General features: G+C 36.9%; 1 protein-coding gene across 1 annotated transcript in view; it reads left to right on the top strand.

Moving 5' to 3' along the window:
* SYNE1 (spectrin repeat containing nuclear envelope protein 1) overlaps positions 1 to 26994 on the top strand; it is a 464259-nt gene that overhangs the window by 133043 nt on the left and 304222 nt on the right. Inside the window, exons 11-21 of the mRNA XM_049695244.1 lie at positions 1105 to 1155; positions 2470 to 2577; positions 5505 to 5642; positions 6920 to 7084; positions 14356 to 14468; positions 15028 to 15196; positions 20574 to 20670; positions 21386 to 21588; positions 23396 to 23560; positions 24022 to 24174; positions 25167 to 25310. Of these exons, the coding sequence (XP_049551201.1) occupies positions 1105 to 1155; positions 2470 to 2577; positions 5505 to 5642; positions 6920 to 7084; positions 14356 to 14468; positions 15028 to 15196; positions 20574 to 20670; positions 21386 to 21588; positions 23396 to 23560; positions 24022 to 24174; positions 25167 to 25310 (1506 nt within the window). The remainder of the gene's footprint in view (positions 1 to 1104; positions 1156 to 2469; positions 2578 to 5504; positions 5643 to 6919; positions 7085 to 14355; positions 14469 to 15027; positions 15197 to 20573; positions 20671 to 21385; positions 21589 to 23395; positions 23561 to 24021; positions 24175 to 25166; positions 25311 to 26994) is intronic.

Below are 26994 nucleotides of genomic sequence, written 5' to 3' on the forward strand. Positions count from 1 at the left end.
GTCTAATGAACCTTTAAGATTTTATACACTACATATTAGGGTTGGTGTCATCACGTAGAAATCCTCATTATTTGTCTATTCAGGTTTTATTAAATGGTTCTTTTAATTCATTTTTTAAAAATATTGGCATCGGGCTTCCCTGGTGGTGCAGTGGTTGAGAGTCTGCCTGCCTATGCAGGCGACGCGGGTTCGTGCCCTGGTCCGGGAAGATCCCACATGCCGCGGAGCAGCTGGGCCTATGAGCCATGGCCGCTGAGCCTGCGCGTCCGGAGCCTGTGCTCCGCAACGTAGAGGCCGCAGCAGTGAGAGGCCCACGTACCATACACACACACACACACACAAATATATATATATATATATATATATATATATATATATATATAGGCATCAACATGTCTACCAGGCTTTCATTTTTTGGTGTATTTGATTTTCATATCCTTTTTATGAATTTATTTAAATTAGATATTACATAGATACTATGTTAAATCGAATTTTCTTATTGGAAATAGACATTGCTATGCCTTTCTTACTTCATCCATTAAAACTGATAAAGGAACTTTTTCCCTAAAGGTAGTCCTTGGATAATTAGCACACAATTGTAAATAAATAAAATAGGCATGTTGGCTTATCTCTCTCATCTAGTAAACTTTCAGTTATTTATTCACTCATTCCTTCCCCCACTGAAACAAATTTTACTGACTGCTTTCAGAAGCACAGCACAGTCTTAATTGTATAGGAATACAGAGATGCGTATTATGACAGTATTTATAGAGAAAAATATGAATCCATATACCTTTTCTTTACATTGTTCTCCTTTCAAAATGTTTACTACTTCAAGACATATGTATAATATATATATATATAGCCACATATGACTATTACAAATTAAAACAAAAACATCAAATGCTACAATACTACACTGCCTTGTTTGATTCAAACATTTTGATACTTTCAAAAGTTGTTAAAACATCTTAAAATAATTATACCCTTAAAATTATTGTCTATTTATTTATAGACAAATGCCTCACCATTTTTCTTGTTTCCTATATAATTTTTTCCATGATTCGTATTACTTTTCTATATATTATCTTTTCATATTGTTAGGAAATACTTCCAGGTTTCCCATCTTTTGCAAATTCTATCCAAATTCTTAAGGTAAGATTTAAGTAATCTTGAATTAGTGACCTCTTTCAAGCATTCTGCATTCTGTAGCTTGTTAGCCATTCTTTTGCATGTATTTGTCTTTATGTACACATTTATTTTAACACCTTAATTCTGTTATATCCTTTTCCTTTCTAGTAGAACAAATGACATATGTGTTATTAAATGTTAGTTACAGTCTAAGCCACTCCCATGGACTTCCTCACTAATCTTTAATTCTAAGATGACATTAATTTCTTTTTAATAATAATAGCACTAATAAAAGGAAAAATTAAAATAACTACAATTTCTTTATATGCGACCTGGAAAATTAAAATAAAGTTAAAGATTTATTTTTGTACTTTAAAATATTAAGCAGGAAATAATTGAAAAAGGTAAGTGTTCAATTAGTTTGTAATCCTGAGTTTCATCACATCTCTTCTGTGCAATGTTGAGTTGTATGGTTTAGTAAAGTTCATGGCACATGTTGAGTGCTCAAAAAAATATTTGTGGGGCTTCCCTGGTGGCGCAGTGGTTGAGAGTCTGCCTGCCGATGCAGGGGACACGGGTTCGTGCCCCGGTCCGGGAGGATCCTACATGCCGCGGAGTGGCTGGGCCCGTGAGCCATGGCCGCTAAGCCTGCGAATCCGGAGCCTGTGCTCCGCAACAGGAGAGGCCGCAGCAGTGAGAGGCTCGCGTACCGCAAAAAAAAATAAAAATAAAAATAATATACACTAGTAATCCAGTATTACTGTGACTGTAGCTCCTCAAATTCAGTCAAAATTAATCTGATCCAGAACAGTCCTCTGTGTTACCAATGGCCTTGGGTTAAGAAGCAGCCACAGGCCTGTTTCCACTACCATTCCAGCCATTGCTTTTTGTGAGTGTTTTTGAACTTACATATTTCTTCTTAAGCACTTTTTTTTTTTTTTTTTTGCGGTACGTGGGCCTCTCACTGTTGTGGCCTCTCCCGTTGCGGAGCACAGGCTCCGGGGCACGAACCCGTGTCCCCTGCATCGGCAGGCGGACTCTCAACCACTGCACCACCAGGGAAGCCCCAGCACATTTTCTTAATTAAATAAATGTTTCTTGAGAAGAACAATGGAGGTAGGTAATTTCAGTATTCAGCACAATAATTAAGATTTTTTTTTTAGAATTAATTTTTGTTTCTTATTCTCCCAAAGAGGTGAGGGCAGGGAGAAAGAAAATTTTTCAGAGACATTTGGAACTTATTAAATATTCAGTATATTCTAGGATCAGTCAAGTATTAATCAGCAATTAAGTAAATGCACAGATACTAATGCAATTGTAATGTCTGCTGGTTTCTAGAGAGAAGACAGGCTAATTTTGAAGGAAACGAAAGCTTGGATAGAACAATTTGAAAGAGATTTGACAAGGGCACAGATGACAGAATCAAATTTGCAGGATAAATATCAGGTAATGTAAGGAAAACGGATTTCAGTTTTTTTAAAAGCCTTTCATGAATAACATTCCTATTTATCATTTAATCTATGTTTAATCTTTCAAATGATATTAATGAGAAATGTCTTTAAAGAAATAATATACATTATTTTGTTTACATATAATTTAATAATTGTATTTCTATATAAATAGGTAGTTTTTAAAATTTAATACATTTATATATTGTGATGTGATTGCCATTGTAGCAATAATTAGCACCTCTATCATGTTACATAATTATCATTTCTTTTTAGTGGTTGAGATGCTTAAGTTCTACTGTCTTAGCAAGTTTGATGATTATAATACAGTATTGTTGTCTATATTCACTGTACCGTGGATTTGACATCTAGGACTTACTTACTACTCGCTTGAAGTTTGTATACTTAAATATCCATCCTATTCCCCTCTACCCCCAGTCCCCTGATAACCAGCATTTTGCTGTTTTTATGAGTTTGACTTTTTTAGATTCCATGTATAAGTGATATTATGCAGTGTTTCTATTTCTCTGTCTGCTTTATCTCATTTAGTGTAATGTCCTCAAGTTTTATCCACGTTGTCACAAATGGCAGGAGGTTCTTCTTCTTCATGGCTGTGTATATATACAGCACATCATCTTTACCCCTTCATCCATTAATGGGTTGTTTCCATATCTTGGCTATTGTGATAGTGCTGCAATAAATGTGGAGTGCATATATCTCTTCGATATTCTGTTTTCATTTCCTTTGGGGGTACACCCAGAGATGGAGTTGGTAGTTTTAAATTGTACGTATGTGCACTATATAGAGTTCTGAGGCTTCATGACTTTCCGAGAACTCAGAGTCTTGCAGGTGACCCAAAACACACACATTTAATCGCTGTTTTTGTACAACTCATGATCTTACAGATGTTACCTAATAAAAAATTCCGCCAAAAAATGACTTCAGTGCCAAGTTGAAAATTACTGTAGAATAAACTGAATCAAATAAAAAATTGCAACATGACTATTTGGAGTGGGCCCATTAATGAGATCAGTTTCTCCTGCCACCTGCCTCCTTCAACACTATTGCATTCACACTGCAGCCAGTGTTATTATTGCTGCGGAGGTTCTTCTTTCTTCCAGTCTCATTACACTATCATTAATTGTATTTCAGCTTCCAATTTCCACTTCCAGAGTTTTTTCCATTAAATTGTGACTTAACTCTGTGTAGCATTGACATTTTCTCCTACTTAAAATATCATTGCATTTTAGTGGCAAAACTATAGTATATTCTAATCTACATTATGTTTTGATCATTTTTCCTACAAAAAAAGGTGTGCGTGATATAAGAGATGCGAAGTGGCAGATGATAAAAGATTTAGCTGTTAGAGTTAGTGTGTGATTTTATATAATCCTCTCTGTAAAGCGTGCCTGAATTCAGATTGATGATGCCATCAGTATATTTGATGGACTTGGCAATGCAGTAAATTCCATGTGTGATTATATGTTTGTACTTTTTGCTGTGGAACACAATGTAATTTTTTCCCCCAGAAAGATAATTTTCTGGTTAAAATGATTAAATCAGTAAATTGAGACTATAATGCAAGAACAGAGTGAATGTACTTATTTAGTCCATTAGCGAGTTTTAGTCTTAGCATAAATTATCAAAAAATAAATTCCAAGTTATAAAGTTCCCGGTTATACAGATGTTATTAAGATGAAAACTAAGGATTAGAAAAGTATAAATCAGAAACATTCCTTTCAGGCCAAAGATGATCACAAATCTCTTAAAATAGGGTTAGACAGCAGAGGGAATGTTTTCTTTCATTTGTGTGTTTATTATGTAATCAAAATCTTCTGTTTCTACTTATCAATTAATAGTGTATTTTCCCGTTTTTCCATATATAGAATTCTGTAGAACAAAATTGAAGACTGATTTTATGTTTTGGTATTTTAAAATTACATTAAGTTAGAGGGAATGGAAGGTAAAATTTGTGGGAAAATATTTATTCACCAACTCCCCCAAGTGTTTGTTATGTGAATTTACATGTTTGTTTACTCAGTGACTTAAGAAATTCTTTCAGATGTTATCTGTTAGATTCTGCAGGGCTGTTCTCATGTTCTTTAATATAATTGCACATTGAGTGGCATTTTCAATTCATATTTGGACTTTGAGACATATTTTAGGATGTGTTAATTGAACATAAAATGTAGGACTTTCATTAAAATCACTACTTTCTGAGGTTAGTATTAGACTTACAGTTAAGTCTACATATTACAAATTTATGTTAACCATACTGTGACAAAAGAAAGATATAATACTTAATATTTTAACACCATAGAATTAAAGCAAAGGATTATTACCTAAGTGATGTCCCCTAAAGTAAACCTCTTTATACCGACTTACTTAAACACAAATTAAGATATTGTTAATTCTGTACTATTTTGATATGTGCAATTTCTATTTGTAAATTGTTTGGTGCTTTAAAGGAAAGCAACTATTTTGATTATTAATATAGATTTATACTCCTGTTGATTATTATTTCCTGATGAGCAGGGACTGGCTTGTAGGTTATTTAACTAGGAATGAGAAATCCTAGGCTTTAGTCCTAACTCTACTACTTGTCTTTGCCAGGTCACCTCTGGGCTTGGTAGTAATAACGGGGCTTGTCTAGGCTGTAGGGCAATGGGGAGCCAGAGAAGATAATATGTACAAAGCACTTAGCATGGAGCCAGGCTCATCATCCGGGCTTGATGAATGCTAGCTGCTTTTAGCATTGTCATTGTCATTATTATTGTCATTATTATTGTCATTGTCATTATTATTGTCAACAACATATACTGAACGTTATCCAAACATAAAGGATTGTTATTTAGGAAATGTGGTTTCCTTTGCTTTTGCCTTTTCTGACTAACTGCCATGTTGTTGCTGTTTTTCCTCGTTTAGTCATTTAAGCACTTCAGAGTTCAATATGAAATGAAAAGGAAACAGATTGAACACTTGATACAACCATTACACAGAGATGGTAAATTGTCACTTGACCAAGCGTTGGTAAAACAATCCTGGGATAGAGTGTCCTCTAGGGTAAGTTCTCCAACGATTCATTTCATTAGACTCATATAATTTAGTCAAAAATATTTTCTGTCATCTCTTTCTTCAAAATGATGTTACATCAGGTCCTCCTATCTCTGTCTGAGGTGGGAAGGTTTACCTGTGGGATGGACTTTGTCCACTTGTCAAGTTTTCCTTTCAGTCAGCGGAAGTGCTTAACAACTCTTTCCTGCTTTGCCTGCCCTAAGTGTGATATCGCCATTGACCAGATGACACACTGAAATCCTGAAAGACCACCTAGGTTACTTCTCATTTTGCACAGTTTAATCCTGCGTTGTTTAGAAGAGGTGACTCCCCAGGAATGGAGCCTCAACAGTTTCTCCAAATTCCATCATCAGATTTCATCAACAGTTAATCATCTTCCTATATTCACATTTATTTTTATATTCTTTAGTTGAAGCTTATCTTCTTATCTGGTCATGAACTTGAAGGAAAATTGCTCTGTAACTTTCATATTAATATCTTGCAGACTTAAAGACCAAGATTTCAAAACCTCTGAAACTTCTGTCACTCATGGGAATATTTGCCTCGGACTCACCCTATTTTCTTCATTTTCATAGTCTAACTTTTCCCATTAAACTCCATCAAAGAATAGATTAGATCTCAGGCACCCCAACCCATCCCACCTCTCATTGCAATAAGTTAGGAAACAGTACCTGAGAATTGGGTGAAGTGGAAGAAATGACAAGATGGTTAGAGAATTATATTATTATAGTAAGAATCGTGAATACTCATTTTCCTCCAGAGATGTCTAGACGACCCTGATTTTTCTGGACCTGTTTTCGTCATAGGGAAGGTTTTAAAGGATACACATCAGCAGATGTATAATTGCTGCATCTTTGAGCGTGTCAGCAAAGCCAGTCCATTCCCTTTCAGCAAAAGCCAGTCTGAAAATCACTGGGCACTTTATGCTATTGCTTATAAGAAGAAAATTGCCTAATCTCCCAATAATATCCTTCCATGTCTAAGATGTATTTTAAGTTTGCTCAAAACTTGCTTCTAAGTGTCATTTTCTCCCCATTTAAGTTACTAATTTTGGGTTAATTTAATAAATATCAAATAGGAAAATATCTGTGTTCTGAACTTCTCAAAGCATCAGATTCAGAACACAGATACTTTCTTACTTGATATTTATTAAATTAACCCCAAATTATTTACTTCAAGCATTTTGTAGGCTTTAAAATCATTTGGGGGAATTTTAGGAATTGTCTTCTGTGTTAAGATACTGTCTTTCCAATTTTGTATTTCAGCTGTTTGATTGGCATATACAACTCGATAAGTCTCTTCCTGCACCTCTGGGCACCATAGGGGCCTGGTTATATAGAGCAGAGGTGGCCCTGAGAGAGGAAATAACCATTCAGCAGGTTCACGAGGAAACGGCCAACACAATACAACGGAAACGTGAGCAACACAAGGTAAACATTCTGGCTGGAAAACCTTCCAGCGTAACAGGCCTAGTGTGTTACCGAATCAGGTTTGTTTGCCTGTTGCTCAGCAGGCCAAAGGCTGAGACACCGAGGTCTGCAGCAGAGAAAGGGTTTATTCACAAGGCAGTCCAGGGAGGAGATGGGAGAACAGATCTCAGACCCACCTCCCTGAAGGTAAGGGGCTCTCATTATTTATGAGGCAAGGCTGAGGCATGGGGAGCCCAGGGAAAGATGATGAGAGATAAGAAAAAGGTGTGGTGATACTACTCGTTCTGTGCAGATGCAGCTGAGCTGCAGGCTTCCTCATGGGATGTATGTTCAGAAAATGGTGGCCTTAGTGTGACCAGAGGGTGGAGTTTTGGGCCCTCTGATGTCAATAGGCCACCACTCGACGCATGCGCAGATGGAGGGTCGGTGGACCTATCCAGTCTTTTTTGTTTGTTTGTTTTTGCGGTACGCGGGCCTCTCACTGTTGTGGCCTCTCCCATTGCGGAGCACAGGCTCCGGACGCGCAGGCTCAGCGGCTGTGGCTCACGGGCCCAGCCGCCTCCGTGGCATGTGGGATCTTCCCGGACCGGGGCACGAACCCGTGTCCCCTGCATCGGCAGGCGGACTCTCAACCACTGCGCCATCAGGGAAGCCCGACCTAGCCAGTCTTAACCGGCTGGAGCTCAAACTGGACACGGCTGACTCCAAGCTCCTAAATTCACCTTGGCCAACATCTTATTGTTTAGGCTGTGTGACCCTTGGAGAACATGCAAGCTTTTATTAAAGCAAGCCTGATCAGTGAAGACAGGTTACAGTTTATTATTTATTAATGGCTAACTGATAACTATTCTCGTTTCACTAGTATGGTCTGGAACTTGCACTGAATCAGGCCTCCCAGGCATCCGTTCATACTGGTTCAGAGATGTTGCACCTTCTTAGAAGTTCTCTGATCTGCACTTCCCTTTTCTGTACTTGTTAAGGACAATTCCAGTAGACTCATTACCTGAGGTATTTTCCAGTAGCTCTGCGATGTTTTTTTATCAGCAGTTACCTTTGTTATTTCTCTTGCTATTTGTTATCTTTGAAAAGATAAAGCAAAAGACAGTGTGAATTTACATAATAACGTGATTGGCTGTAGGCTCCACACCTCATTCCTGCCTCCATTCTCAAAGGAAGGCAAACCGAGAACCGGGTTGTCGTGTCCTAGTGCTAAAGGAGTGGGGTCAGGGTGGGAGTTAACAGTGGCCTTAGGAAGGGGTGGGATTAGGCCTGGCTGGTCTCAGTCATTTGCGACTCTGTTTAGCTCATTGCATGTTTTGTTGTGCTCAGCGTAAGTTCTAATACGCTTCCTCCGTGTTTTGATAGTACGCACCTAGCTCAAAATGCTGTTTTTCGTTGTCTCATTGATGCAGCCCTGCATTTTGTGCAGTTGAATTTGTGTACCTCATTTATTGTGTCATGAAGGGGGTTTACTCTGTATGTGGAAAATAAACAGACAACCAGGTCTCACTTTGTCCTACACTCCTGGTTAAACATCACCCTGGTTACAGCCAATTCTCTGCCTAGCTCCTGCCCACACTCAGGCAGTTGACTGTGGCTGGAGAAGAACACACCCCCAGTCACGATGACTAGCCCAAGTGGGTTCTTAATGCTCCCAGGCATTCCAAAGGCATTTTTGGACTCTATTCCCTCTGCCTTTCTGGGACAACTATTTTATACCTTGTCTCATGAAACCTTCCACACCTCCTCCCTCATCCTTACTCTTAGCTGATGACACTGCTTCCTATTTCTCTGAGAAAATAGAAGCAATCAAAAAAGAATTTCCGCAAAGCTCCCACGGCCACATCAACCCACCTACGAGCATTTGTGCCCAGATACTCCGTCTCCTCTTCTGTTACTATGCATGAACCATCTGTGCTTCGAGCTAAGGCCAGCCCCTCCACATGTGCGCTGGATCCCATCCTCCCTGCTCTTTTCCAAAAGATAACTCCCGTAGTTCTTTGCTTCTTTATTTTTTTTCTCTCTCTCTCTGCTGGATTTTTCCCACCCACATAAAATATACCATTATTATTCTCATCTTTAAAAAGCCTCTTTCTTAACCCTACCTCCCTTTTCAGCTACTGTCCTTTTTTTTTTTTTTTTTTTCCTTCCTTTTACAGTGAAGCTCTTTGAAAGAATTGTCTTAGATCTCATTTTGGCTTCATAGTTCTCTTCTCCCATTCTTTCTAGAACCCCTTCCAATCACGTTTTTCCTTGCCCTGCTATCCATGTCAGGTTCGGGAGGGTTCTTTTTGTTCCTCACTCAATGGCCAATTCTCAGTCCTCATTTTACCTCACTTATTAGAAGCATTTTAGATAGTTATTGATCTTTGAAATACTTTCTTCATTTGGTTCCCGAATTTTCTTTCTATTCCTCTGGCTATGCCTTTCCAGTCTTTCCAGTTAGCCGACATTTGGTCCAAAATGTCCATGAGCATATTTGGTCCATGACAAATGGTTTTGGACAGGGCCAATATCAAGAACCTTTTGCTATAGACCAAATATCTCCGTGGACATTTCGGACAGGGCCAAACATGACCAATTATCAAGGACCTTTTGGCATGAGCCAGATGTTTTATGGTCATTTTGGACAGGACCAAATGGTCCTAAAAGGGTCTTTCCTTCTCTTTCAACAAATATTTACTGAGCTCTTTCTATGTGCAAAGTGGCATTACAGGCATTTGTGATACACCCGTAAGCAAAATAGACAAAATCCCTACCCTAATGTAACTTGCCTTCTCATAGGAGGAGGCAGTTAAGAAATAATAAACATAATAAATAAATAAATTTTATATTAGAAGGTAAAAGGACAGGGAGTATTAGGTGGTGTTGCAATTTTAAGTAGGGAGGTCAGTGAAACCTCATTGAAAAGATAATCTCAAACATGCAAGCACATTCCCACCTGAAGGCCTTTGCCGTTGCCATCATTCTGGAATTTTCTTGTCCCTTGGCCTGAAACATTCTCCAGTGATATTCCCAATACATTCTTCCTCATCTCCTTTGGACCTTTATTGAAAGGTCAGCTTTTAGTCAATCCTCTCTTGACCACCCCTTTGAAAGTACAACTTCCCTTTCCCCTTGCCTATTCAATTTTTCTCTTTAGCATTTATCTTCACCTCAACTGCTAATTTAATTATTTATCTTATTTATTGCTTGATTTCCTACACTGTAATGTCACCTCCATAAGGCCAAGGAATTATTGTTTGTTTTTCACTCTTGTGTCCCCAGCCTCTAAAAATGATTTTAGAAATATTCAGGCTTTCAAAATTTTAATCAGGTCAATCATGCTAATCATACTTTCTGAGAATTTGTTCATTTGACCACATTTTCAAAATTATTGTCACAAAATTATTCAAAATGCTCTTCTATATATTTTCTTGTAATCTTTTCTGTGCCTACAGTTAAGCCTCCATTTGTCCCCAGTATTGTTTCTTTGCACCTTCTCACTTTCCTTAATTGCACTTTTGACATTGTTAATTTTCTGTGCTGTATCCTAATAATCTTTTTCCATCTACTTTCTTACCAGAGGAATGGCAGTAGCACTCTTTGAACAGCATCAGTCTGGCTGCTGTGTGAGGATAAGGCTGGATTGGTGAGAGAGGGTAGGAGCCAGAGAACCAGTTTCAGTGATCCAGGTAGAGTGGCTTGAGCAAAGGTCGTAGCTGTAGAGATGTTGAGAAGTGGTCAGATTCTGAGTATATTTTGAGGGCAGAGCAAAGAGAATTTTTAGCGTTAGATATTGATTGTGAAGGAAGGGGAGTCATAAATGACACTGTGATTTTTCAACCAAGCAATTGGGAAAATGGAGTTTCCATCAGTTGAGATGGAGAGACAATGAAACAGGTTTGGGAAGAAAGATGGAGGTCAGTCAGGGGCAAGGTAAGCATGAGACTTTTTCACATCCAAGTGGATGTGTGGGGTGGGCAGTAGGAGCTAAGAGGCAGGAGGGGGGATAAATATTTAGGGTCATTGAGGATGACTCTGAATATATAAAGGGATGTTTAAAGCTCTGAGACTGAAATTAAAGAAGCACGTGTAGACAGAGAAAGCATCAGGAAGTGAGCCCTGAGGGAATCCAGTATTAACAGATCAGAGAGTAGAAGATGAACCAGCAAAAAAAAAAAAATAATAATAAACCAGCATGAGAAAAAGCCATCAGCGAGGTAGGAGGGGATCCAGCTACTGTGTTTTCTTAAAAGCCAAGGGAAGTAGTGTATCAAGGAGAGAGTATTTTCAGTAGAATGGCCATCGTGATCCTTTTAATATGCAGTTCAGTTCATTTTACCCCTCTGTTCAAAACTCCCCACTGGCTTCCATCTACTCAAAAGAAACACCAAAAAATTCTTTGAAAGGCCCATGAGGCCCACAGATCTGCAGCCCTTTCCCTCCTCTGCGCTCCCTCACCCCCAGTCTGCTGTTCCAATGGCTTCCTTTGCTTTCTCTCAGTCACTGGGAAAGGTATGTTGATAACTCCCACAGCCGTGTGGATTTCTCAGTTTCTCCCCGTGTTTCTATGAGCTTTGGCTTTATATATTTTGAGGCTTACTACATATGTTCAAGTTCAGAATTAATGTGTTTTCTAGTAAATTGAAAGTTTCATCGCTAAGCAATTACTGACCTGTAATGACTTCTGTTCAGGAATCTATTTTGCCTGGTACGGATGCACTCATACCAGCCTTCTTTCATTAGTATTTGCCTGGCATGTTGTTTTCCATTCCATTAATTTCAACCTATCCTTGTTCTTAATGTTTAGGACTATCTCTTTTAAAAAGCAAATGGTTGTGTTAGATTTGTCTGATCTGACAATCTCTGCCTATTGATGAGTAAATATATATTCCATTCAGATTTATTTATAATTATTAATATACTTGAATTTGTTTCTACCATTTGACTCTATTTGCCCTACTTTTTCTTTTTTCTACATTCTTCTTATTTATAAGTTGATTGAGGGGTTTTTGTTTGTTTATTCACTTGCTCGTTTTTCTTATTCCATGTTTTCCCTCGAACTGGTTTGAAGTTATAAACTCTAGTTGTGTAGTGTGAGTGTCCTTGAAATTATACCATATAGATACTTAACGAAGTGGAAAGTTAATCAATGTCTTAACCTCCTCTTAATCAATATAAGGAATTAAGAACACGTTAACCAGGTCACACTCTTCTAACCTGCAAACGGTTGTTGTCAAGTATTAAATTACTTACATTTTTCTAACACCGTGAATGCGTTTTTTCTGCTGATTCTCACTCATGGTAGCTTGTCTCCTGTGTTTGGTGACCTTTGCTTTCCTTCTTTTTCATTTGCTGTCTACCAGGCCCACATCAGCCCTCTTTGAGGGTTCTGGCTAAATGTAGGGAGTCTCAGTTTCAGTGTTTCTCACCTTATTCAAATTCCAAGACTCCATCTCCTGCCACAGTGGTTTAGATGTTTGCCCGGGACAATCAGCTTTTTCAATCTGTTTTTGCTCACAGGACCATGATCCAGTTTTGGGTCACGTTTTACCGAGAGTGGGAGCCCTAAAAGGTTTCACTTACTCCCTGTGAGCCCACCAGTGAATTAAAGTCATATGCTGTGCTCAGCTTCCAGCTATTTTGTAGTGAGACAGCCTTTCAGAGGACCCAGTGACATCATGCCAGTTGTAGTTCTTTTGTCATATGTGTGAAAATGTTTTTGTTGGTTTTGATTTCTTGTCAAGATTTTTTTGATTAACTAGATACGGAAAACTACAATAGGGAAAGCATCTTGGGAGGCACCTGGACATTTGGGTATCCCAGTATAGTCACAGACCCCCACCCATACATTAACATACTGTCACACGTAAGAAATCAGAGCTGGGAGTGGTGGTGGCTCTCAGTTTGCCCTGTAGTCATTTGGGGGAGTTTCGGTCAAGATAAAAGCCACAGAAATGTGTCTGGATGTTAAGGAGGGGGTAGAGAGTGACTCAAACACGCACAGGCAGTAGCTGCTCTAGGACAGTCCTCTGGCCACTGTAATCAGCTCTGAGATGCCTGTAGTCCCCTCCCTCTGGGAGCAGGGGACTTGTGAATATCTGTGCGGTTACCTACAGACTCAAAGCAGGTCAAAAGGTGGTAATAGCAAATATATATCAGGATAGAAATAGTTTGGTCCTGGATTTTTTTCTACAACATAAAAACTAATGTCCCCGAATTAAAAGAAAATTGATTTCACTCATGTGAACAAACACATATGACTTTCACGTCTTTATGTATGAAAGCCTTCATGTGTACCCTTCCATCAAGTGTATCTCTTATGATTTAGGCTGGTTTTTGCTTCTGTTTTCTCCAATTAATCTACTGAATCTTAGTGTGAGAGAAACTGTTAGTTTTAATGTATCATTCTGGTGGGCTAATATATCTTATTTTTCAGTGAGTGACAAACTGTTGGCTATTTAGTCTGCTACTGAGAAACAACCTAAACTCTAGAAAATATGGCATGAATCTACCTTCACCTTTCTCTTTCTTTACTTCTATGTGAGAAATTGGTTAGGAATTGTGAAGTACATGTAAGTCTTTATATAAATATGTCTTTTGACAGTGAAAAACCCAGAAAACCAATCTAAATAAATTATTAAAATTTGTGGAGTTCTATACAATCTGGAAAGAATCTTTATAAAACATCACATTTACTCTTCCCACCGTGCTATCTGTGGGACATTCCCTGTGCTTGATTGAAATCTCCTAACCACAAGGGTATTTTCATAATATGTTGTAATGTAATTGACTTACTTGAAGATGGCAAGCAAACATCACTTTATGGTACCCTGCATGCACTCAAAATAGAATAACCGTAGAGAATTTAACATTTTTATTTTGACCATTAAAGGGTTAAACTAGTTGTGCTTAGTTTTAAGCTTTGAAAAATCAGTAGATTCAAAATCAGGGAAAGAGAAAAACACTAACAATCACTGTTTTTAGCACTGACTACATTTCCCTTTGGACCATGTGCCTTTAAAATGTCTGAATGCATTGCTGTGCAAGTGTCATGTGTGTTTAAAAGATGCCATAATTATTAGCTACGGCTCTAGCACGGGGCCTTATGGACAAGCACCCAGGTTCCTGTACAAGGGAAAAGCCTGTGACCGGCACCAAGCCACGTGTGGCTATGGGAGCACGATCAAATTGTTGAATGCACTGCCTCATCCGTGCAAGCTGGAGATTATGCTTCTTAGCCTCCTGTGAACATGTTTCCTCTTTTTTTTTTTTTAATTGTATCTTAGGATCTGCTTCAAAACACAGATGCCCACAAAAGAGCATTCCATGAAATCTACCGAACCAGGTCTGTTAACGGGATCCCAGTACCACCTGATCAATTAGAGGACATGGCTGAGAGGTAAGAGAACGTCCGGTTTTAAATGAAGTGTCTTTAAAAGGTTCGGTGGATGCTTTTTTTCCCCATTTCTTTTCTTTCAATGAATTGACTTTTTTTTTTTTTTTTTTTTTTTTTTACAGAGGTGCTTACATTTGGTACATAAAAATTGGGTTCCCATAACGTATGTTAAGAATGCCAATATTCTAGTATATTATTAGTTGAAAAGAGTAAACCTGCATGTACCCACAGCCTGGAAATGACAGAAATGGTTTCTTCAGAGGCTGTATTTTTATTCAGTACTGTGAGGAACATTATGTAATATTGCAAAAACAGCTTATAAAAGAAACAGTTGAGAGCTATCTTGGCAGGGGAAAGAACTAAATCAAAGACTTCCATCAATTGTGATTTGCCTTTAAACCCAGAGCTAGAAACAGAACCAGATCTCCTGAGTGATTGAGCAGCCAGAGTTTAGAAGACCTTGTGCCTGCATTTTATTTAATACTCACATGTAACAGGTTAAGTAAGCCCCGTTCTGTTACTATTAGTTACATTCTGTAAATTCCCTGTGTTTTGTTTCTAGGTTTCATTTTGTTTCCTCCACATCAGAGCTACACTTAATGAAAATGGAATTTCTAGAATTAAAGTACCGTCTGCTCTCACTGCTGGTTCTTGCAGAGTCAAAGCTGAAGTCTTGGATCATCAAGTATGGGAGGAGAGGCTCAGTGGAGCTGCTTCTGCAGAACTACATGGTAAGTCTCCCTGGCGCTGACAGAGAGGTCAGAGGCTTTAGTATCTAATACCTTCTAGTTTATTGGACACTTGTTACTTTTATCTTGAATTTGAACATTAAGGTACCAGTGTGTTAAATGGGTTTGATGTAAGTTTGTGAGCTTTTCACAACAATCTGAAATATATACCTATATTCTTTGGAGATATGAAAGGTTTTGCTGCAGTAATCATATTGAACCATTGTGATTGGCTTTATTGCTTTAAAAAAGCAAGTTTTTGCATTGCATACAACTGACTGTGAACTCACTACTGAACCGGAATTAAAATACTTAAAGATTATCTTCATGTTTCTAAAATCCAGTCATGGGTAGTTTAGAACAATCCTCAATTGTTCATGTGGGGACTATCTTTTTTTTTTTTTTTTAGATTAGGTCAAGCATGCCGTTCTTACAGTCATTCTGTGAGCTTCACTGCTTCCTGTGTGCACCCAGGAAAAGTAAAATTTCATCTGCGAATCTCTGTACCAACTTAATTTTTGAAGAGTTTCTCGTATTTTGGGCTATCAGCATAGATAATCCTATATTTACATAGAGTAGTAGACCTGCATTAAGGAGGAAAGTAGGTTATTCTGTAACTAGCAGTTTCCATTTACATATAATCAGAGAATTATAATTATTAAAGGCAGTTTATTTCTCTTAGTTAAACATGCCCCCCCCAATTTATTAGCAATACAAATTTGCTCACAAAATTAATGTTAATAGGGCATCTCAGTCCTGTAACTGTTCCATTTATATTGAATCACAAGTTCTAAATGATAAATTGATGAATTTAAAATATAAGCCCATTTCTAACCTGACTGCTCTCAGTGGCTCTGTAACTGGCATGACTGAATATTTATTGAAACCATATCTTTACATCCTAGAACCATAATATATTTTGCTACATTTTAATTTTATTTTCTAAGTGCTAAATAAACAACATGAATTTGAAAAAAAAAAGTTTAACAGGTTAACAATAAAATCTTTCTTTAGATTTACTACAATTTTCTAGGAAACATTTGTCCAAAAATGTGAAATCTGTGACACTATGTTCCCTTATTCATTTTGAATGATTTTGGAAAGTAATGAGAAATCTGATTTTTTTTTTTAAGTTTAAGCAATTGCATTAGTCCCAAAAATATTAAATACAGATATGCATTTATATTTTTGGGTTTAATCATGTCAAATGATACACTCTGAGCTCAGAGGTAATTATTCAGGATGCGTCTTTGTTCTCGCTATTTAAGGAGAGCCAATTAGGTTGAAATACCTAATGGGACTGTTCCACCAGGTTAATGTTCCAACACAAAGATGTTAATAATTCTCTTTGAACTTCTCAACTAAAGCATATGTAAGTAAAGAATTACTACTAATGAATAAAAAAAATCAGTACTTTCTGCCTACTTCATAGACATTCACTGAGCTGCTAATTTGAAACTGCTAGGTAACGTAACTCTCAAAATTATTTGTAAAATTGCTAATAACTCTACAAATATACCGGGTTTTAATAAATATTTCCTAATATTTTATCACCTGATAAAAAATACATATTTATCGCCTAAGCTTCTATTTCAAAAAGGGGTTTAAGGTATTTGTAGTTTAATAGTTTTAATAATTGTAGGATATTGATATTTTCTATGTGCCAAGTGTTTTACGTGTGTCATCTTCCTTCTCAGTGATGACCCTGTGGGCTGGGCATTTTCACATTGTTTCACTGAGGAAATCGAGCCTTTGAACGCTCAAGTCACATGCTCCAGGTGGCAGAGTTAGTAAGAAGTGGAATCTGGATTTGAATCCACATCTTTCCGAATCAGAAACCTTTGTGCTTAAGTACTGAACTTTACTCTCTAACAAAATTGGCTGGGAAAAAAAGGTTTTTTTGTTTTTCTTTTTAAACCGAAAAGACCAAATAATTAAAGTGATCTCTTGCAGCTCAGTGAACTAAAGAATATAGTTCACATAAATATCAGTTCCATTTAATGCTGGTCCGTAATTGACTGTATTTTACACTTCCATACTGCAACCTGCTAGTTACTATCATGTCTGTTATGGGCGGCATGTTATTAGGGCAGGGTGGGGTGAGGTGGGAGAGATGATTGAAGCCTGGACACCAGTCACATAGAAATGTGTTGAATCATGGCTCAACTACTCGCTACCCATGTGACCTTATAAATAACTTAATCTTTCCCAAAGTTTTAATAACCGCAACAACAATAATAATAATAGAATATTAGGGATTTTTTAAGGAAAAAAGACTGACTCATTATTGTTTTCCTTCTGTCTCATACCCCACAGAGCTTCTCTCATTCTTTTGAAGTTTTTGGGAAAATCATTCTCTTTAGAACAGACTATTTCAAGGTGCATGAAGACTTTCAAATAAAATCATAAAATCAGTTTCTTAAATATAATCCTTCACTTGGTTTCTAAAAGAAATGATTGTAATGAGCCGTATGCTGCTACATCAATAAGCAAAGTAATATTGGGGATGTAAGGGTTCCATAATTATCTCTTCCTTAGTCTGAATTCGCAATTCAATTTTATTCATCTGCAAAAAAAAGATACTTTTTACAAGAGTTAGGGAATCAGAGAACTACATAGGGGCTACGTAAGGTACGTAACCCCTAAGTGCTCAAGGAATTCTTGGAAGATACTTCACAAATGCTTGTTGATTTAAATTAGGCCACGTGATCCTGGTGAGAGATTACATACAGTAATGTAAATCAGAAGATGATTGGTTTGAACTGTTCGTGACATAACCGTGTTAGTTAACACATGCTCCAATTTTACAATGGAAGAAATGAGACAACGTTTCATTCTTTCACATAAAAGAAGAGCTCTTGGGAGCGTAGACGATGTGAATGCAACAAGTAATGTGAACATACGGTCTACTATTTGTAATGATTTTATTAAAGTAAATAGGCAGTTCTAATGAAACTACTTCTCAAAGTTGATTTTTAAAATCTTAAATTGTCTGGTTTACCTCCCTTTGAGTGAAATTGATGAGCTTTTTCTTTATTATATCTATATTTATCTTTTGAGAGTAGAAAGTTAGTCCCTTCCACCAATACTTTGCATTTTGTAGCATAAAGAGATATCTTATTTTTCTAAAGTGCCACCAACTTTAAAAGTCCCTTGACCAACATGTCTTATTTGTTGAACTTGATATCCAAATGTAAGCCATATTTTGAAAGAAATAAACTAGTCCTGTCACTGTTATTTTAAACATAACATTTGTGCTTAATTTTGCATTCTTCTGACAGACTTTATCTAGATAGCTCACAGCAAAAAAGGTGATTGAGCAGTCCTCCTGCTAAAGTGATTCTAATAGACAAAATAATTTTGTTACTAAATGGAGTTACTCAGGACTCAGAAAAAAAGGGCAAAAATAAATGAAACAAAAATTAAAATAACAAGTAAATTTTCTTTCTTCAAAAATTAATTACCTAGTTTTCCTCATAGGAAAGCTCAAAAACACTTAAATGAATCTCGACATTTATAATATGCTAAAAGCATTCTCCCCACTCCTACCCTAGACCAAAAATGAAACTGGAAATAACTTTTCTCTTATTCAATTATAATGAATTTGTAAACCACTCTAGCAAAAGCATGTGTAAGTCTTAATGTCCAGTATAGGCACTATTTCCCATTTATTTGACACTTTGAACAATTTTTTTTCCATTAGCTTTTTGGAATTTGTGTCCAAACTGAACGGAGACTCTTGTTTTAAACTTTGCCAAATATATTTATCTCTTCAGTTTCTTACAGTGTCTTGAACATTAGGTGTAATCTTCCATTTTTGATCAAACCAGGACCTCCCTATTTGTTAAATTATTCAAAATTTAAATTCTACTAAATTACTCTTTCCCTACTTGGGGAGCAGGCAGAGGTTAAGGGAGTAGGACATTAGGCGAAATAATGAACTAACCAATTCTCATGCAAAAATAATAAAGTGTATTAAAGTTATTGAATAAGGTATTATCAGGGAACCCCATCCCAGGTAGTTCACAGCTTTCTCTATTCATTATATCTTTGAAGAATAGTTACTATATAAGTAAATGCAAACATAAAATGATATGAAATGTATTTTTTGTGTGTGTGTGTGTGGTATGCGGGCCTCTCACTGTTGTGGCCTCTCCTGTTGCGGAGCACAGGCTCCGGACGCGCAGGCTCAGCAGCCATGGTTCACGGGCCCAGCCGCTCCGCGGCATGTGGGATCTTCCCGGACCGGGGCACGAACCCGTGTCCCCTGCGTCGGCAGGCGGACTCTCAACCACTGCGCCACCAAGGAAGCCCGATATGAAATGTATTATATGTATTTTTAATATAATCTTGAAATACTATAAACTTCTATCAATAAAATCTAGGGATGTCTATGAAATTGCTGTATGAATAGTTTTGCCTCTGCACACAAACATTTTGCATCTCCATATTAAGCATTCATCAACATCCTATTCAGGACTTCAGCTGGTTTTTGAAGGCTAATTTTGTATTTTATAATAGTGACACAGAGTATTTTACTGAGTTTACATCATAGGAACTAATTAGGCTGTTACAAGAAATTAAGAAGCCTTTGGTAGTATGTTGTTATCTATAATTACATTAATTTTCTACTTTACAGAAGTAGGAATCATCTCTGAAAAAGGAATTGTTTCATATTTCCTGGAGTTAACAATAATAAAACTCACCTAAGGACTTTTTGTATGTTCTCAATTTCATAGTATCCATTTGCTTATAGTAACTCTAATACATATGTAAGTTGCATACAGACATAGATATAGACATGCTTACCTTTAATTTTTATACTAGGTAATAGAAGTATGACAGCATATGGATAACGTGGATGGAATGTGTGATTATTTAACGTTTTTCTACTTGTAAATATTTTTGTATTTACTTTTTATTTTAAGAAAGTGTGCATTGCATTGTGCCAGTTATTTATAATCTGAAGTTCCTCAGAGTCATGATTCACCAGAATTATTGTTCAAAGAGCAACAGAACCCTACAGCTAAAACACAGTGGGACACTTTACAACCTTGTTCCAAATTTAGTGCTTTTTAAATGGTAGCCCCAGGTTCTCTGGAGAAACTTCTGTCTCTTCTAAAAGCAAACCTTTGGGTGGAGGAGAAATATAATATTTTCTCAAAGTAGGAGTGAATTAGAATTAAAAGTGTAGAATCAAGTTATATTCTCAGAAATAATCAGGTTATTTATGGCAGTTGAATTAATTTGATATTTTTCCGAAGAATGAGGTTGGTAGATTTGGGTAACATATCCACATACCTATAATGAAGAAAATTGACTTTGGCATGTCTGTGTAAGCCAGTATTGGTTATCGTTTAACCATTCCCTTTTTTTCTAGTCTTTTATAGAAAACAGCAAGTTCTTTGAACAGTATGAAGTGACATACCAGATCTTGAAACAGACAGCTGAGATGTACGTCAAAGCTGATGGTTCAGGTAAAACGCAAGACAGAATTGGTTGCAGTACTGAATACAGCAGAATTTAGAGCCTACAGGTTTCAGTATGATCAAATCATTTTTTTCTCTGCAGACTCTCTGTGTGACCATGCCATTGGCCTGGAAAGCACATACTGGATTCAGTCCCCTTGACTTTGTGCAATGCCTATCCTGTATAATCATATGCCTGTGTGTGTGTATGTCTGTGTGTGTGATCTTCTAAGAGAGAGGAAAATAAGCATTCTTTTCCTAAATTGTAATGTTCAAACCTATTTTAAATTCCAACGGTTAAAGGCAAAAAGTGGACTGACTTGAATATTATGAAAACTTAAGTTAGTGTAAAGACACAATTGTAAAATATGTCTGTTTCAATTTGCAGATATATCTGTCATATTTGCTGAAAATGAACTACAGCATTTGTGATTATACTATATATGTGTCTGAGTGCATATAAGATGCAAACAAATATATGTCATTTATTGCATCCCATTTATCAGGAATTTTAAATATATCATTGCCTTTAATCTTTATAAATACCTATGAGTAAGGTATAACATGTCCCCAACATTAGCTGAATGTAATTCTAACGTTATATCTGTTGAATTTAAAATCCTAGGAAGAATTAGGAATGCACACCAGTGTATAGACCGTAGAAAAAAGGTGTGGTGGATTTAAAATATAAAATAAGGATTATAGTTTGTTCTATCCGTTTCAGTGGAAGAGGCTGAGAATGTGATGAAATTCATGAATGAAACCACTGTCCAGTGGAGGAACCTCTCAGTGGAAGTCAGGAGCGTGCGCAGCATGCTGGAAGAAGTCATTGCCAACTGGGACCGATATGACAATACCGTGGCTAGTCTTCAGGCTTGGCTAGAGGATGCTGAGAAAATGCTAAATCAGTCAGAACATGCCAAAAAGGTAAGACTGCTTCTTATAAAAGGAAACAAGCACAGGTGAATTTAGAAATAGGAGATTTTCACAGCAAAGTTGTCTAGGGAGCGTTATATATCTGAAAACGTGTTACAAAAATCTTGACCTTGCCTGAAGAGCCTCATTTTCAGGTTATTAAATTATTTTAGACCAAGAGATAGGCTGCTTTATAAAAGTTGTGTTAAAACAGCGTTTGACTTTTGCATTCAGAAGAGCAGTGACCCATGGAGCAGTGGCCAAACCCAATAGGCAGCAGAGGGCGCTATACACACAGTAAGGTCTGGGCTTGAAGGGGCAGGTCCAGTGCACAGCCTCTGAGGATTTCCTAATTTAAGAGAAGATGAAAACAACTTTGGCTAAAGTAGTACTAAATCTGTGTGATGGCATACACTGGTTCAACAGATGGGTCACTACATTTTTGTCTCTTTGGCTATTCTTTTTGGGATTTTTATCAACCCTCCGTCAACGGTCTTATTCTCGGTAGGAGTGATGTTTTTCCTCCGGTTACAGGAGTGTGTGTTTTTTTGCAAGAGTTAACTGTTTTACTTTAATATCATTTACATTAAAAGATCACATGGAATGGACTGATTTCTGTATATACGCTTCTGAATGGGAGCTTGGTATTTTTCTCATGGAAAAACTATTTATATGTATGTAAAAGATTAAAATGCCAGATTCCCATTAAGAAGTATAGGACTTATATTAGAATTACTGCTTGTCATGCAAGATTGGTTCTTCTGTTATTGTGTTGTACAAGTAGATGTATAATTTTTATGTTTTCCCGTTCTATATTTCATATAGATTAAATATTTTTGTGTAGCTGAGCAACTGTAACCCACACAGATTTTGGCTTTTCTGATTAGACTGGCAGGGCCCTAGTAGATGTCATGTGTTAATTTCATCCAAGGGACTATACCCACCAGAAACAGAATTGTTCTCATCGATTTATCTAGGAAGTCCTCCTGCACATGGCTTAGGAAATCGATTTTGAGTTCTCTTTGGTGTCCTTGGTTTTTACCGTGGTGTGTATGTGTGTGTATACACAGGCACATATGCATTTAATTCGAAATCAAGTGGAAGCTGTTCCGTAGCCAAGTGTGTAACCTTAAATAAGGAAGGATGTCACTGTATTGTGTTCTTGGCCCAGATCATTTAATTTTTTCCTTCAAGGGTTTATCTCTGTGATTGTTAATTATCTTCATGTACAGTATTCAGATTTTAAAATCAAAAGTTGGGAGTTCCCTGGCGATCCAGTGGTTAGGACTCTGTGCTTTCACTGCTGAGGCATGAGAGGGCACGTGTTTGATCCCTGGTTAGGGAACTAAGATCCCACAAGCCACGTGGTGCAGCCAAAAATAAAATAAAATAGAATAAAATCAAAAGTAACAGGTCAAACGATTTTTAAGACAGCTACGTATTTCCCTAAAATATTATACCTTTTAGATGACTTTGGCACTGGTATTTACTAGCCTAAAGACTATAGGCACAAGTCCCTTACACTCACAGAAATTCAGCTTTTTCCTCTCTAAAACAGGAATAACAAAATGGTCATCATGTTTTGTTTTGTCTTTAGCAAAAGATATTGCATATATTCTTATAAAAAGACATTCAGCGTTTCTAGTTCATATTTTTGACCTTCTTTATTAAAAATTTCCATTTTGCAAGAAATTTAGGATTCACCTTAAAATTTGCACAAATTTTAGAGCAAAGATATTTCTCTTAGTCTGGCTACTTTCGTATCATTTATTAACTTTTGGTGTATGGTTTACAGTAGTGCACATTGTTTCTTGTGTAGGATTTTTTTCGAAATTTGCCTCATTGGATACAGCAGCACACTGCCATGAACGATGCTGGCAATTTTCTGATTGAAACATGTGATGAGATGGTTTCCCGTGATCTCAAACAGCAGTTACTGTTGCTAAATGGACGATGGAGAGAGTTGTTTATGGAAGTCAAGCAAGTATGTTTTTCAGATCTATTTATGCCTAGAACATGGGTGCGTCATAAATGTGATCAACAGTCCGTTTAGAGCCTCTTTTATGGTTATAGCATGGGCTTATTAAGGCAGAGTACAGATGTGTTTAGAACCGTTATGTTTATATTTGGTCCTTTATTCTTTCCCATTTGTAATGGAGGCACATAACAGAAATGTAAAGCTTGATTAAGGATTATGTTGACATATGGAACCTACTTATATGGAATGATTCATGCATCAAATCATAATTTGTTGCTTCTCTGCTAGTTCCTTTCTTCTTTTCACAGTATTTGGACTAACTTCAAGTGTATCTAAAATAAGAATCAGGAATTAGAGTCTTTCCTACCACCTAACCATTCCAGAGAGTATGTAGAAGGGAAAGTTACAAACTTCCAGAGTGTTGTCTTAATGGCTTTCGATGTTGCCCCCCTCCCTTTTCTTAACAGTATGCTCGAGCTGATGAGTTGGACAGAATGAAGAAAGAATACACAGATTGTGTTACTACCCTGTCTGACTTTGCAACTGAAGCCCTTAGGAAACTTTCAGAGCCCTTAGAAGTCTCTTTTATTAATGTCAAATTATTAACTCAAGACTTAGAGGTGAGCTGATTTTCTAGAACACAAAGTGAAAAACGAATTCTATTGTCAATAGAAAGATCAGTGAGGTTACTTAGGCCATTGCAAAAGCTGTTTCTGTGTCTCCTTGACATCATTTGACATGTGTACATATCCTGATTTGCACCTCTCATAAAAAAATTTATTTGAATTTTTTGAAGAGGTTTATTGACCGACTTAAAATAGTATTTTAATTGAGATTTTTTTATTTTCTACAATCAAATTATAAAGTACTAGGAAAAAGCAGACGTCTGGAGTTAACACCTCTACATAAATGCCTCCAGTGATAAAGGATTTGCTAAATGAATTGTGCTGTTTACATATTTTGAATACCCTTCAGCTCTCAAAAATGAAGTAATGGAAGAATATTAATGACATAGAAAGGCTTTTCCAATATACTATTAAGTAAGGAAAGCAAAAATAGTATCATCTTTTTTTGTAAAAATAAAAAATGGGTGTAAACACACACAGGAAAAATACTAATTTTGTTCAGTAATTTTAGCAGAGCCTTGTGGTGGTAAGGATGTTGGCTCTGGTGTGAGAAGACTGTATTACATTTTCTTTAACGTATTATCTCTAATTTATAAATTTCTACAATGACAATGTATTACTTTTTTTAAAGAAAAAGTTTCATTTTTAAAATCAGAGGAATTGCCCCAAATTGTTAACATGCATTTACCTGATATAATGTTTCCATACTACATTAACATATGTATTTTGAAAGTGTAAAGAGTACCTCAGTTTATCTTTAGGTTAGCTTAAGGATTATGGTGACTTTTAAAGGAAACATTTATTTGTATGATATTACTATATATCATATATTAGTAATGAAGGGAAGTAGTCATTGGAATCGCCAAAAGATGATGACAGGTCTAGAGTTTTATTCAGTGCATACTGATTTGTGTCCAGTTGTCAGATCTTGAAATTAAGAGGCAATGTATCATGTGGTAATGTAGCTGTTTCAATGATTCATGTAGGATATTGAGCAGAGGGTGCCTGTGATGGACGCTCAGTATAAGATGATTACAAAGACAGCACACCTCATTAGCAAAGAGATCTCCCAAGAAGAAGCTAACGAAATGTTTGCAACCATGTCTGGGCTCAAAGAGCAGCTAACCAAGGTGGGAAAATATTTTAAAGCATGACACTCTATGCAGGACCAACACTGCCTCCAGCTCACCTTACTCGTTCTCTGTCATCATGTGCAAATCATTTACTTGTTAGCAGATCATGTTTTTATTTCTTATTGGGATCCTTCATCTAGTAACTTTGTCATGAGTTTTAAAAATGAAACTATGGAGCTGATACCAAGCATTACCTTTATTAATTTAGAAGTACTAGTAGCTGTATTTTATAGAAAGATAGACCTCCTCTGGGAGGACAGAGGACCAATTGAAAGCCATAAAACAAAGAGGGAAGCAAGGGGAGAAGAATAGGAAGAAGAAGGGGGAGGAGGACATCATATATTTAAATGAGAAAGAATTCCCAAATACCTTTTATTGAGATGTATTTGACATACGTCCACTCTAAGATTATTTATGGTATTTTTCGCTTACACAGCCACAATGCAGTGAAAATTCTCCCTCTTCATCTCACAGAGCTACCTTGGATTCAAGATAGATACATTTATGCCACTTCTGTGCAGGAAGCTCAGTGAATATCACGCACTAGCCATAAGCCTTTTCTGTTCTATTGAGGGATTTTCCTTAAGAGTTTGGAAGTTTCACTGGGATTTTTTATCTATCTGAAGTTGAATTTTATGAAGATGATACTGTGGCAAAGTCCACTTAGATTTTGTAATTAATATCTGGTAAAAGAAAAGAGTGATTATATAAGTGAATGGAAAAATTTCATAATGAAGAATTGGACAACAAAGGAAAAAATAGCAGAAAACCCTGTTAATTAGGAGAGGAAAAGTAGAAAGAGAATAGCAATATGAAACCAGCTGTGGAGAATTAATGAAAGAGAGGAATAAGTGAGATAGATGAAAATAAGAAGAATCATGGCCATGAAAGATAAGAAAATTTTGTCCAACTGGTATATAGTAGAATGGCAATTTTAAATTCTTTCAAGCAATCAAGTTAAGATTATTTATAAAGATTGGGTACAATTTGGAGTCAACAACTTGTAACCTTCAAGCAGCCTTTAGAGCCCTGTCTTGGGCTAGCACATCTTAGCCTAGGTCGGGTTTAGTGATTTACGGAAACTTCTGAGAAAGCAAAGTACTCTTTTAGACACACGTGAGTCATCATGCTTTCTTAATTGCTGCTTTAGATGTAGCATCTTGGTAAGTTTCCTGCTGTATCCAGGGAAGACTTCTAAAGCACACTGATTTTTATACATGTCAGCAGATTCTCTTTATTTTGTTCAGTAATTTTAGCTGAGCCTTGTGGCGATAGGACAGGAGCGTTCTTTAGATGATTTTCTCCTTCAGGCAGTGCATCCAAGAGCATGAGAATAATTATAATGTAAGGAAAAGAACAAAGGGTCTACTAGTGAGTACTTAATTTCCTTTCTTGGTTTCCAAAAGTAATGCTTTGGGAGAAACTCTAAATAAAATGAGGGGGACGGGAAGTTCTTGCAGGATCGTATGAGGTGCTGGATTCCGACATAAATGTGACAAGGCTGGATTCCGACATAAATGTGACTTTATGGAGATCTTCATCTCCAGGAGCTCATCATGAAGATAAAGACAATGCAGGTGTATAAACGAACAGCATTTTTTTAAAAGACAAGTAACAGATGACGGCTGGGCCAGTTCAGACTAGAGAGACATGTTCTTGCGTGAGAACCTTTGTGAATAAG

Source organism: Orcinus orca, chromosome 12 (genome assembly GCF_937001465.1).
Source record: "Orcinus orca chromosome 12, mOrcOrc1.1, whole genome shotgun sequence".
Taxonomy (NCBI): Eukaryota; Metazoa; Chordata; class Mammalia; order Artiodactyla; family Delphinidae; genus Orcinus; species Orcinus orca.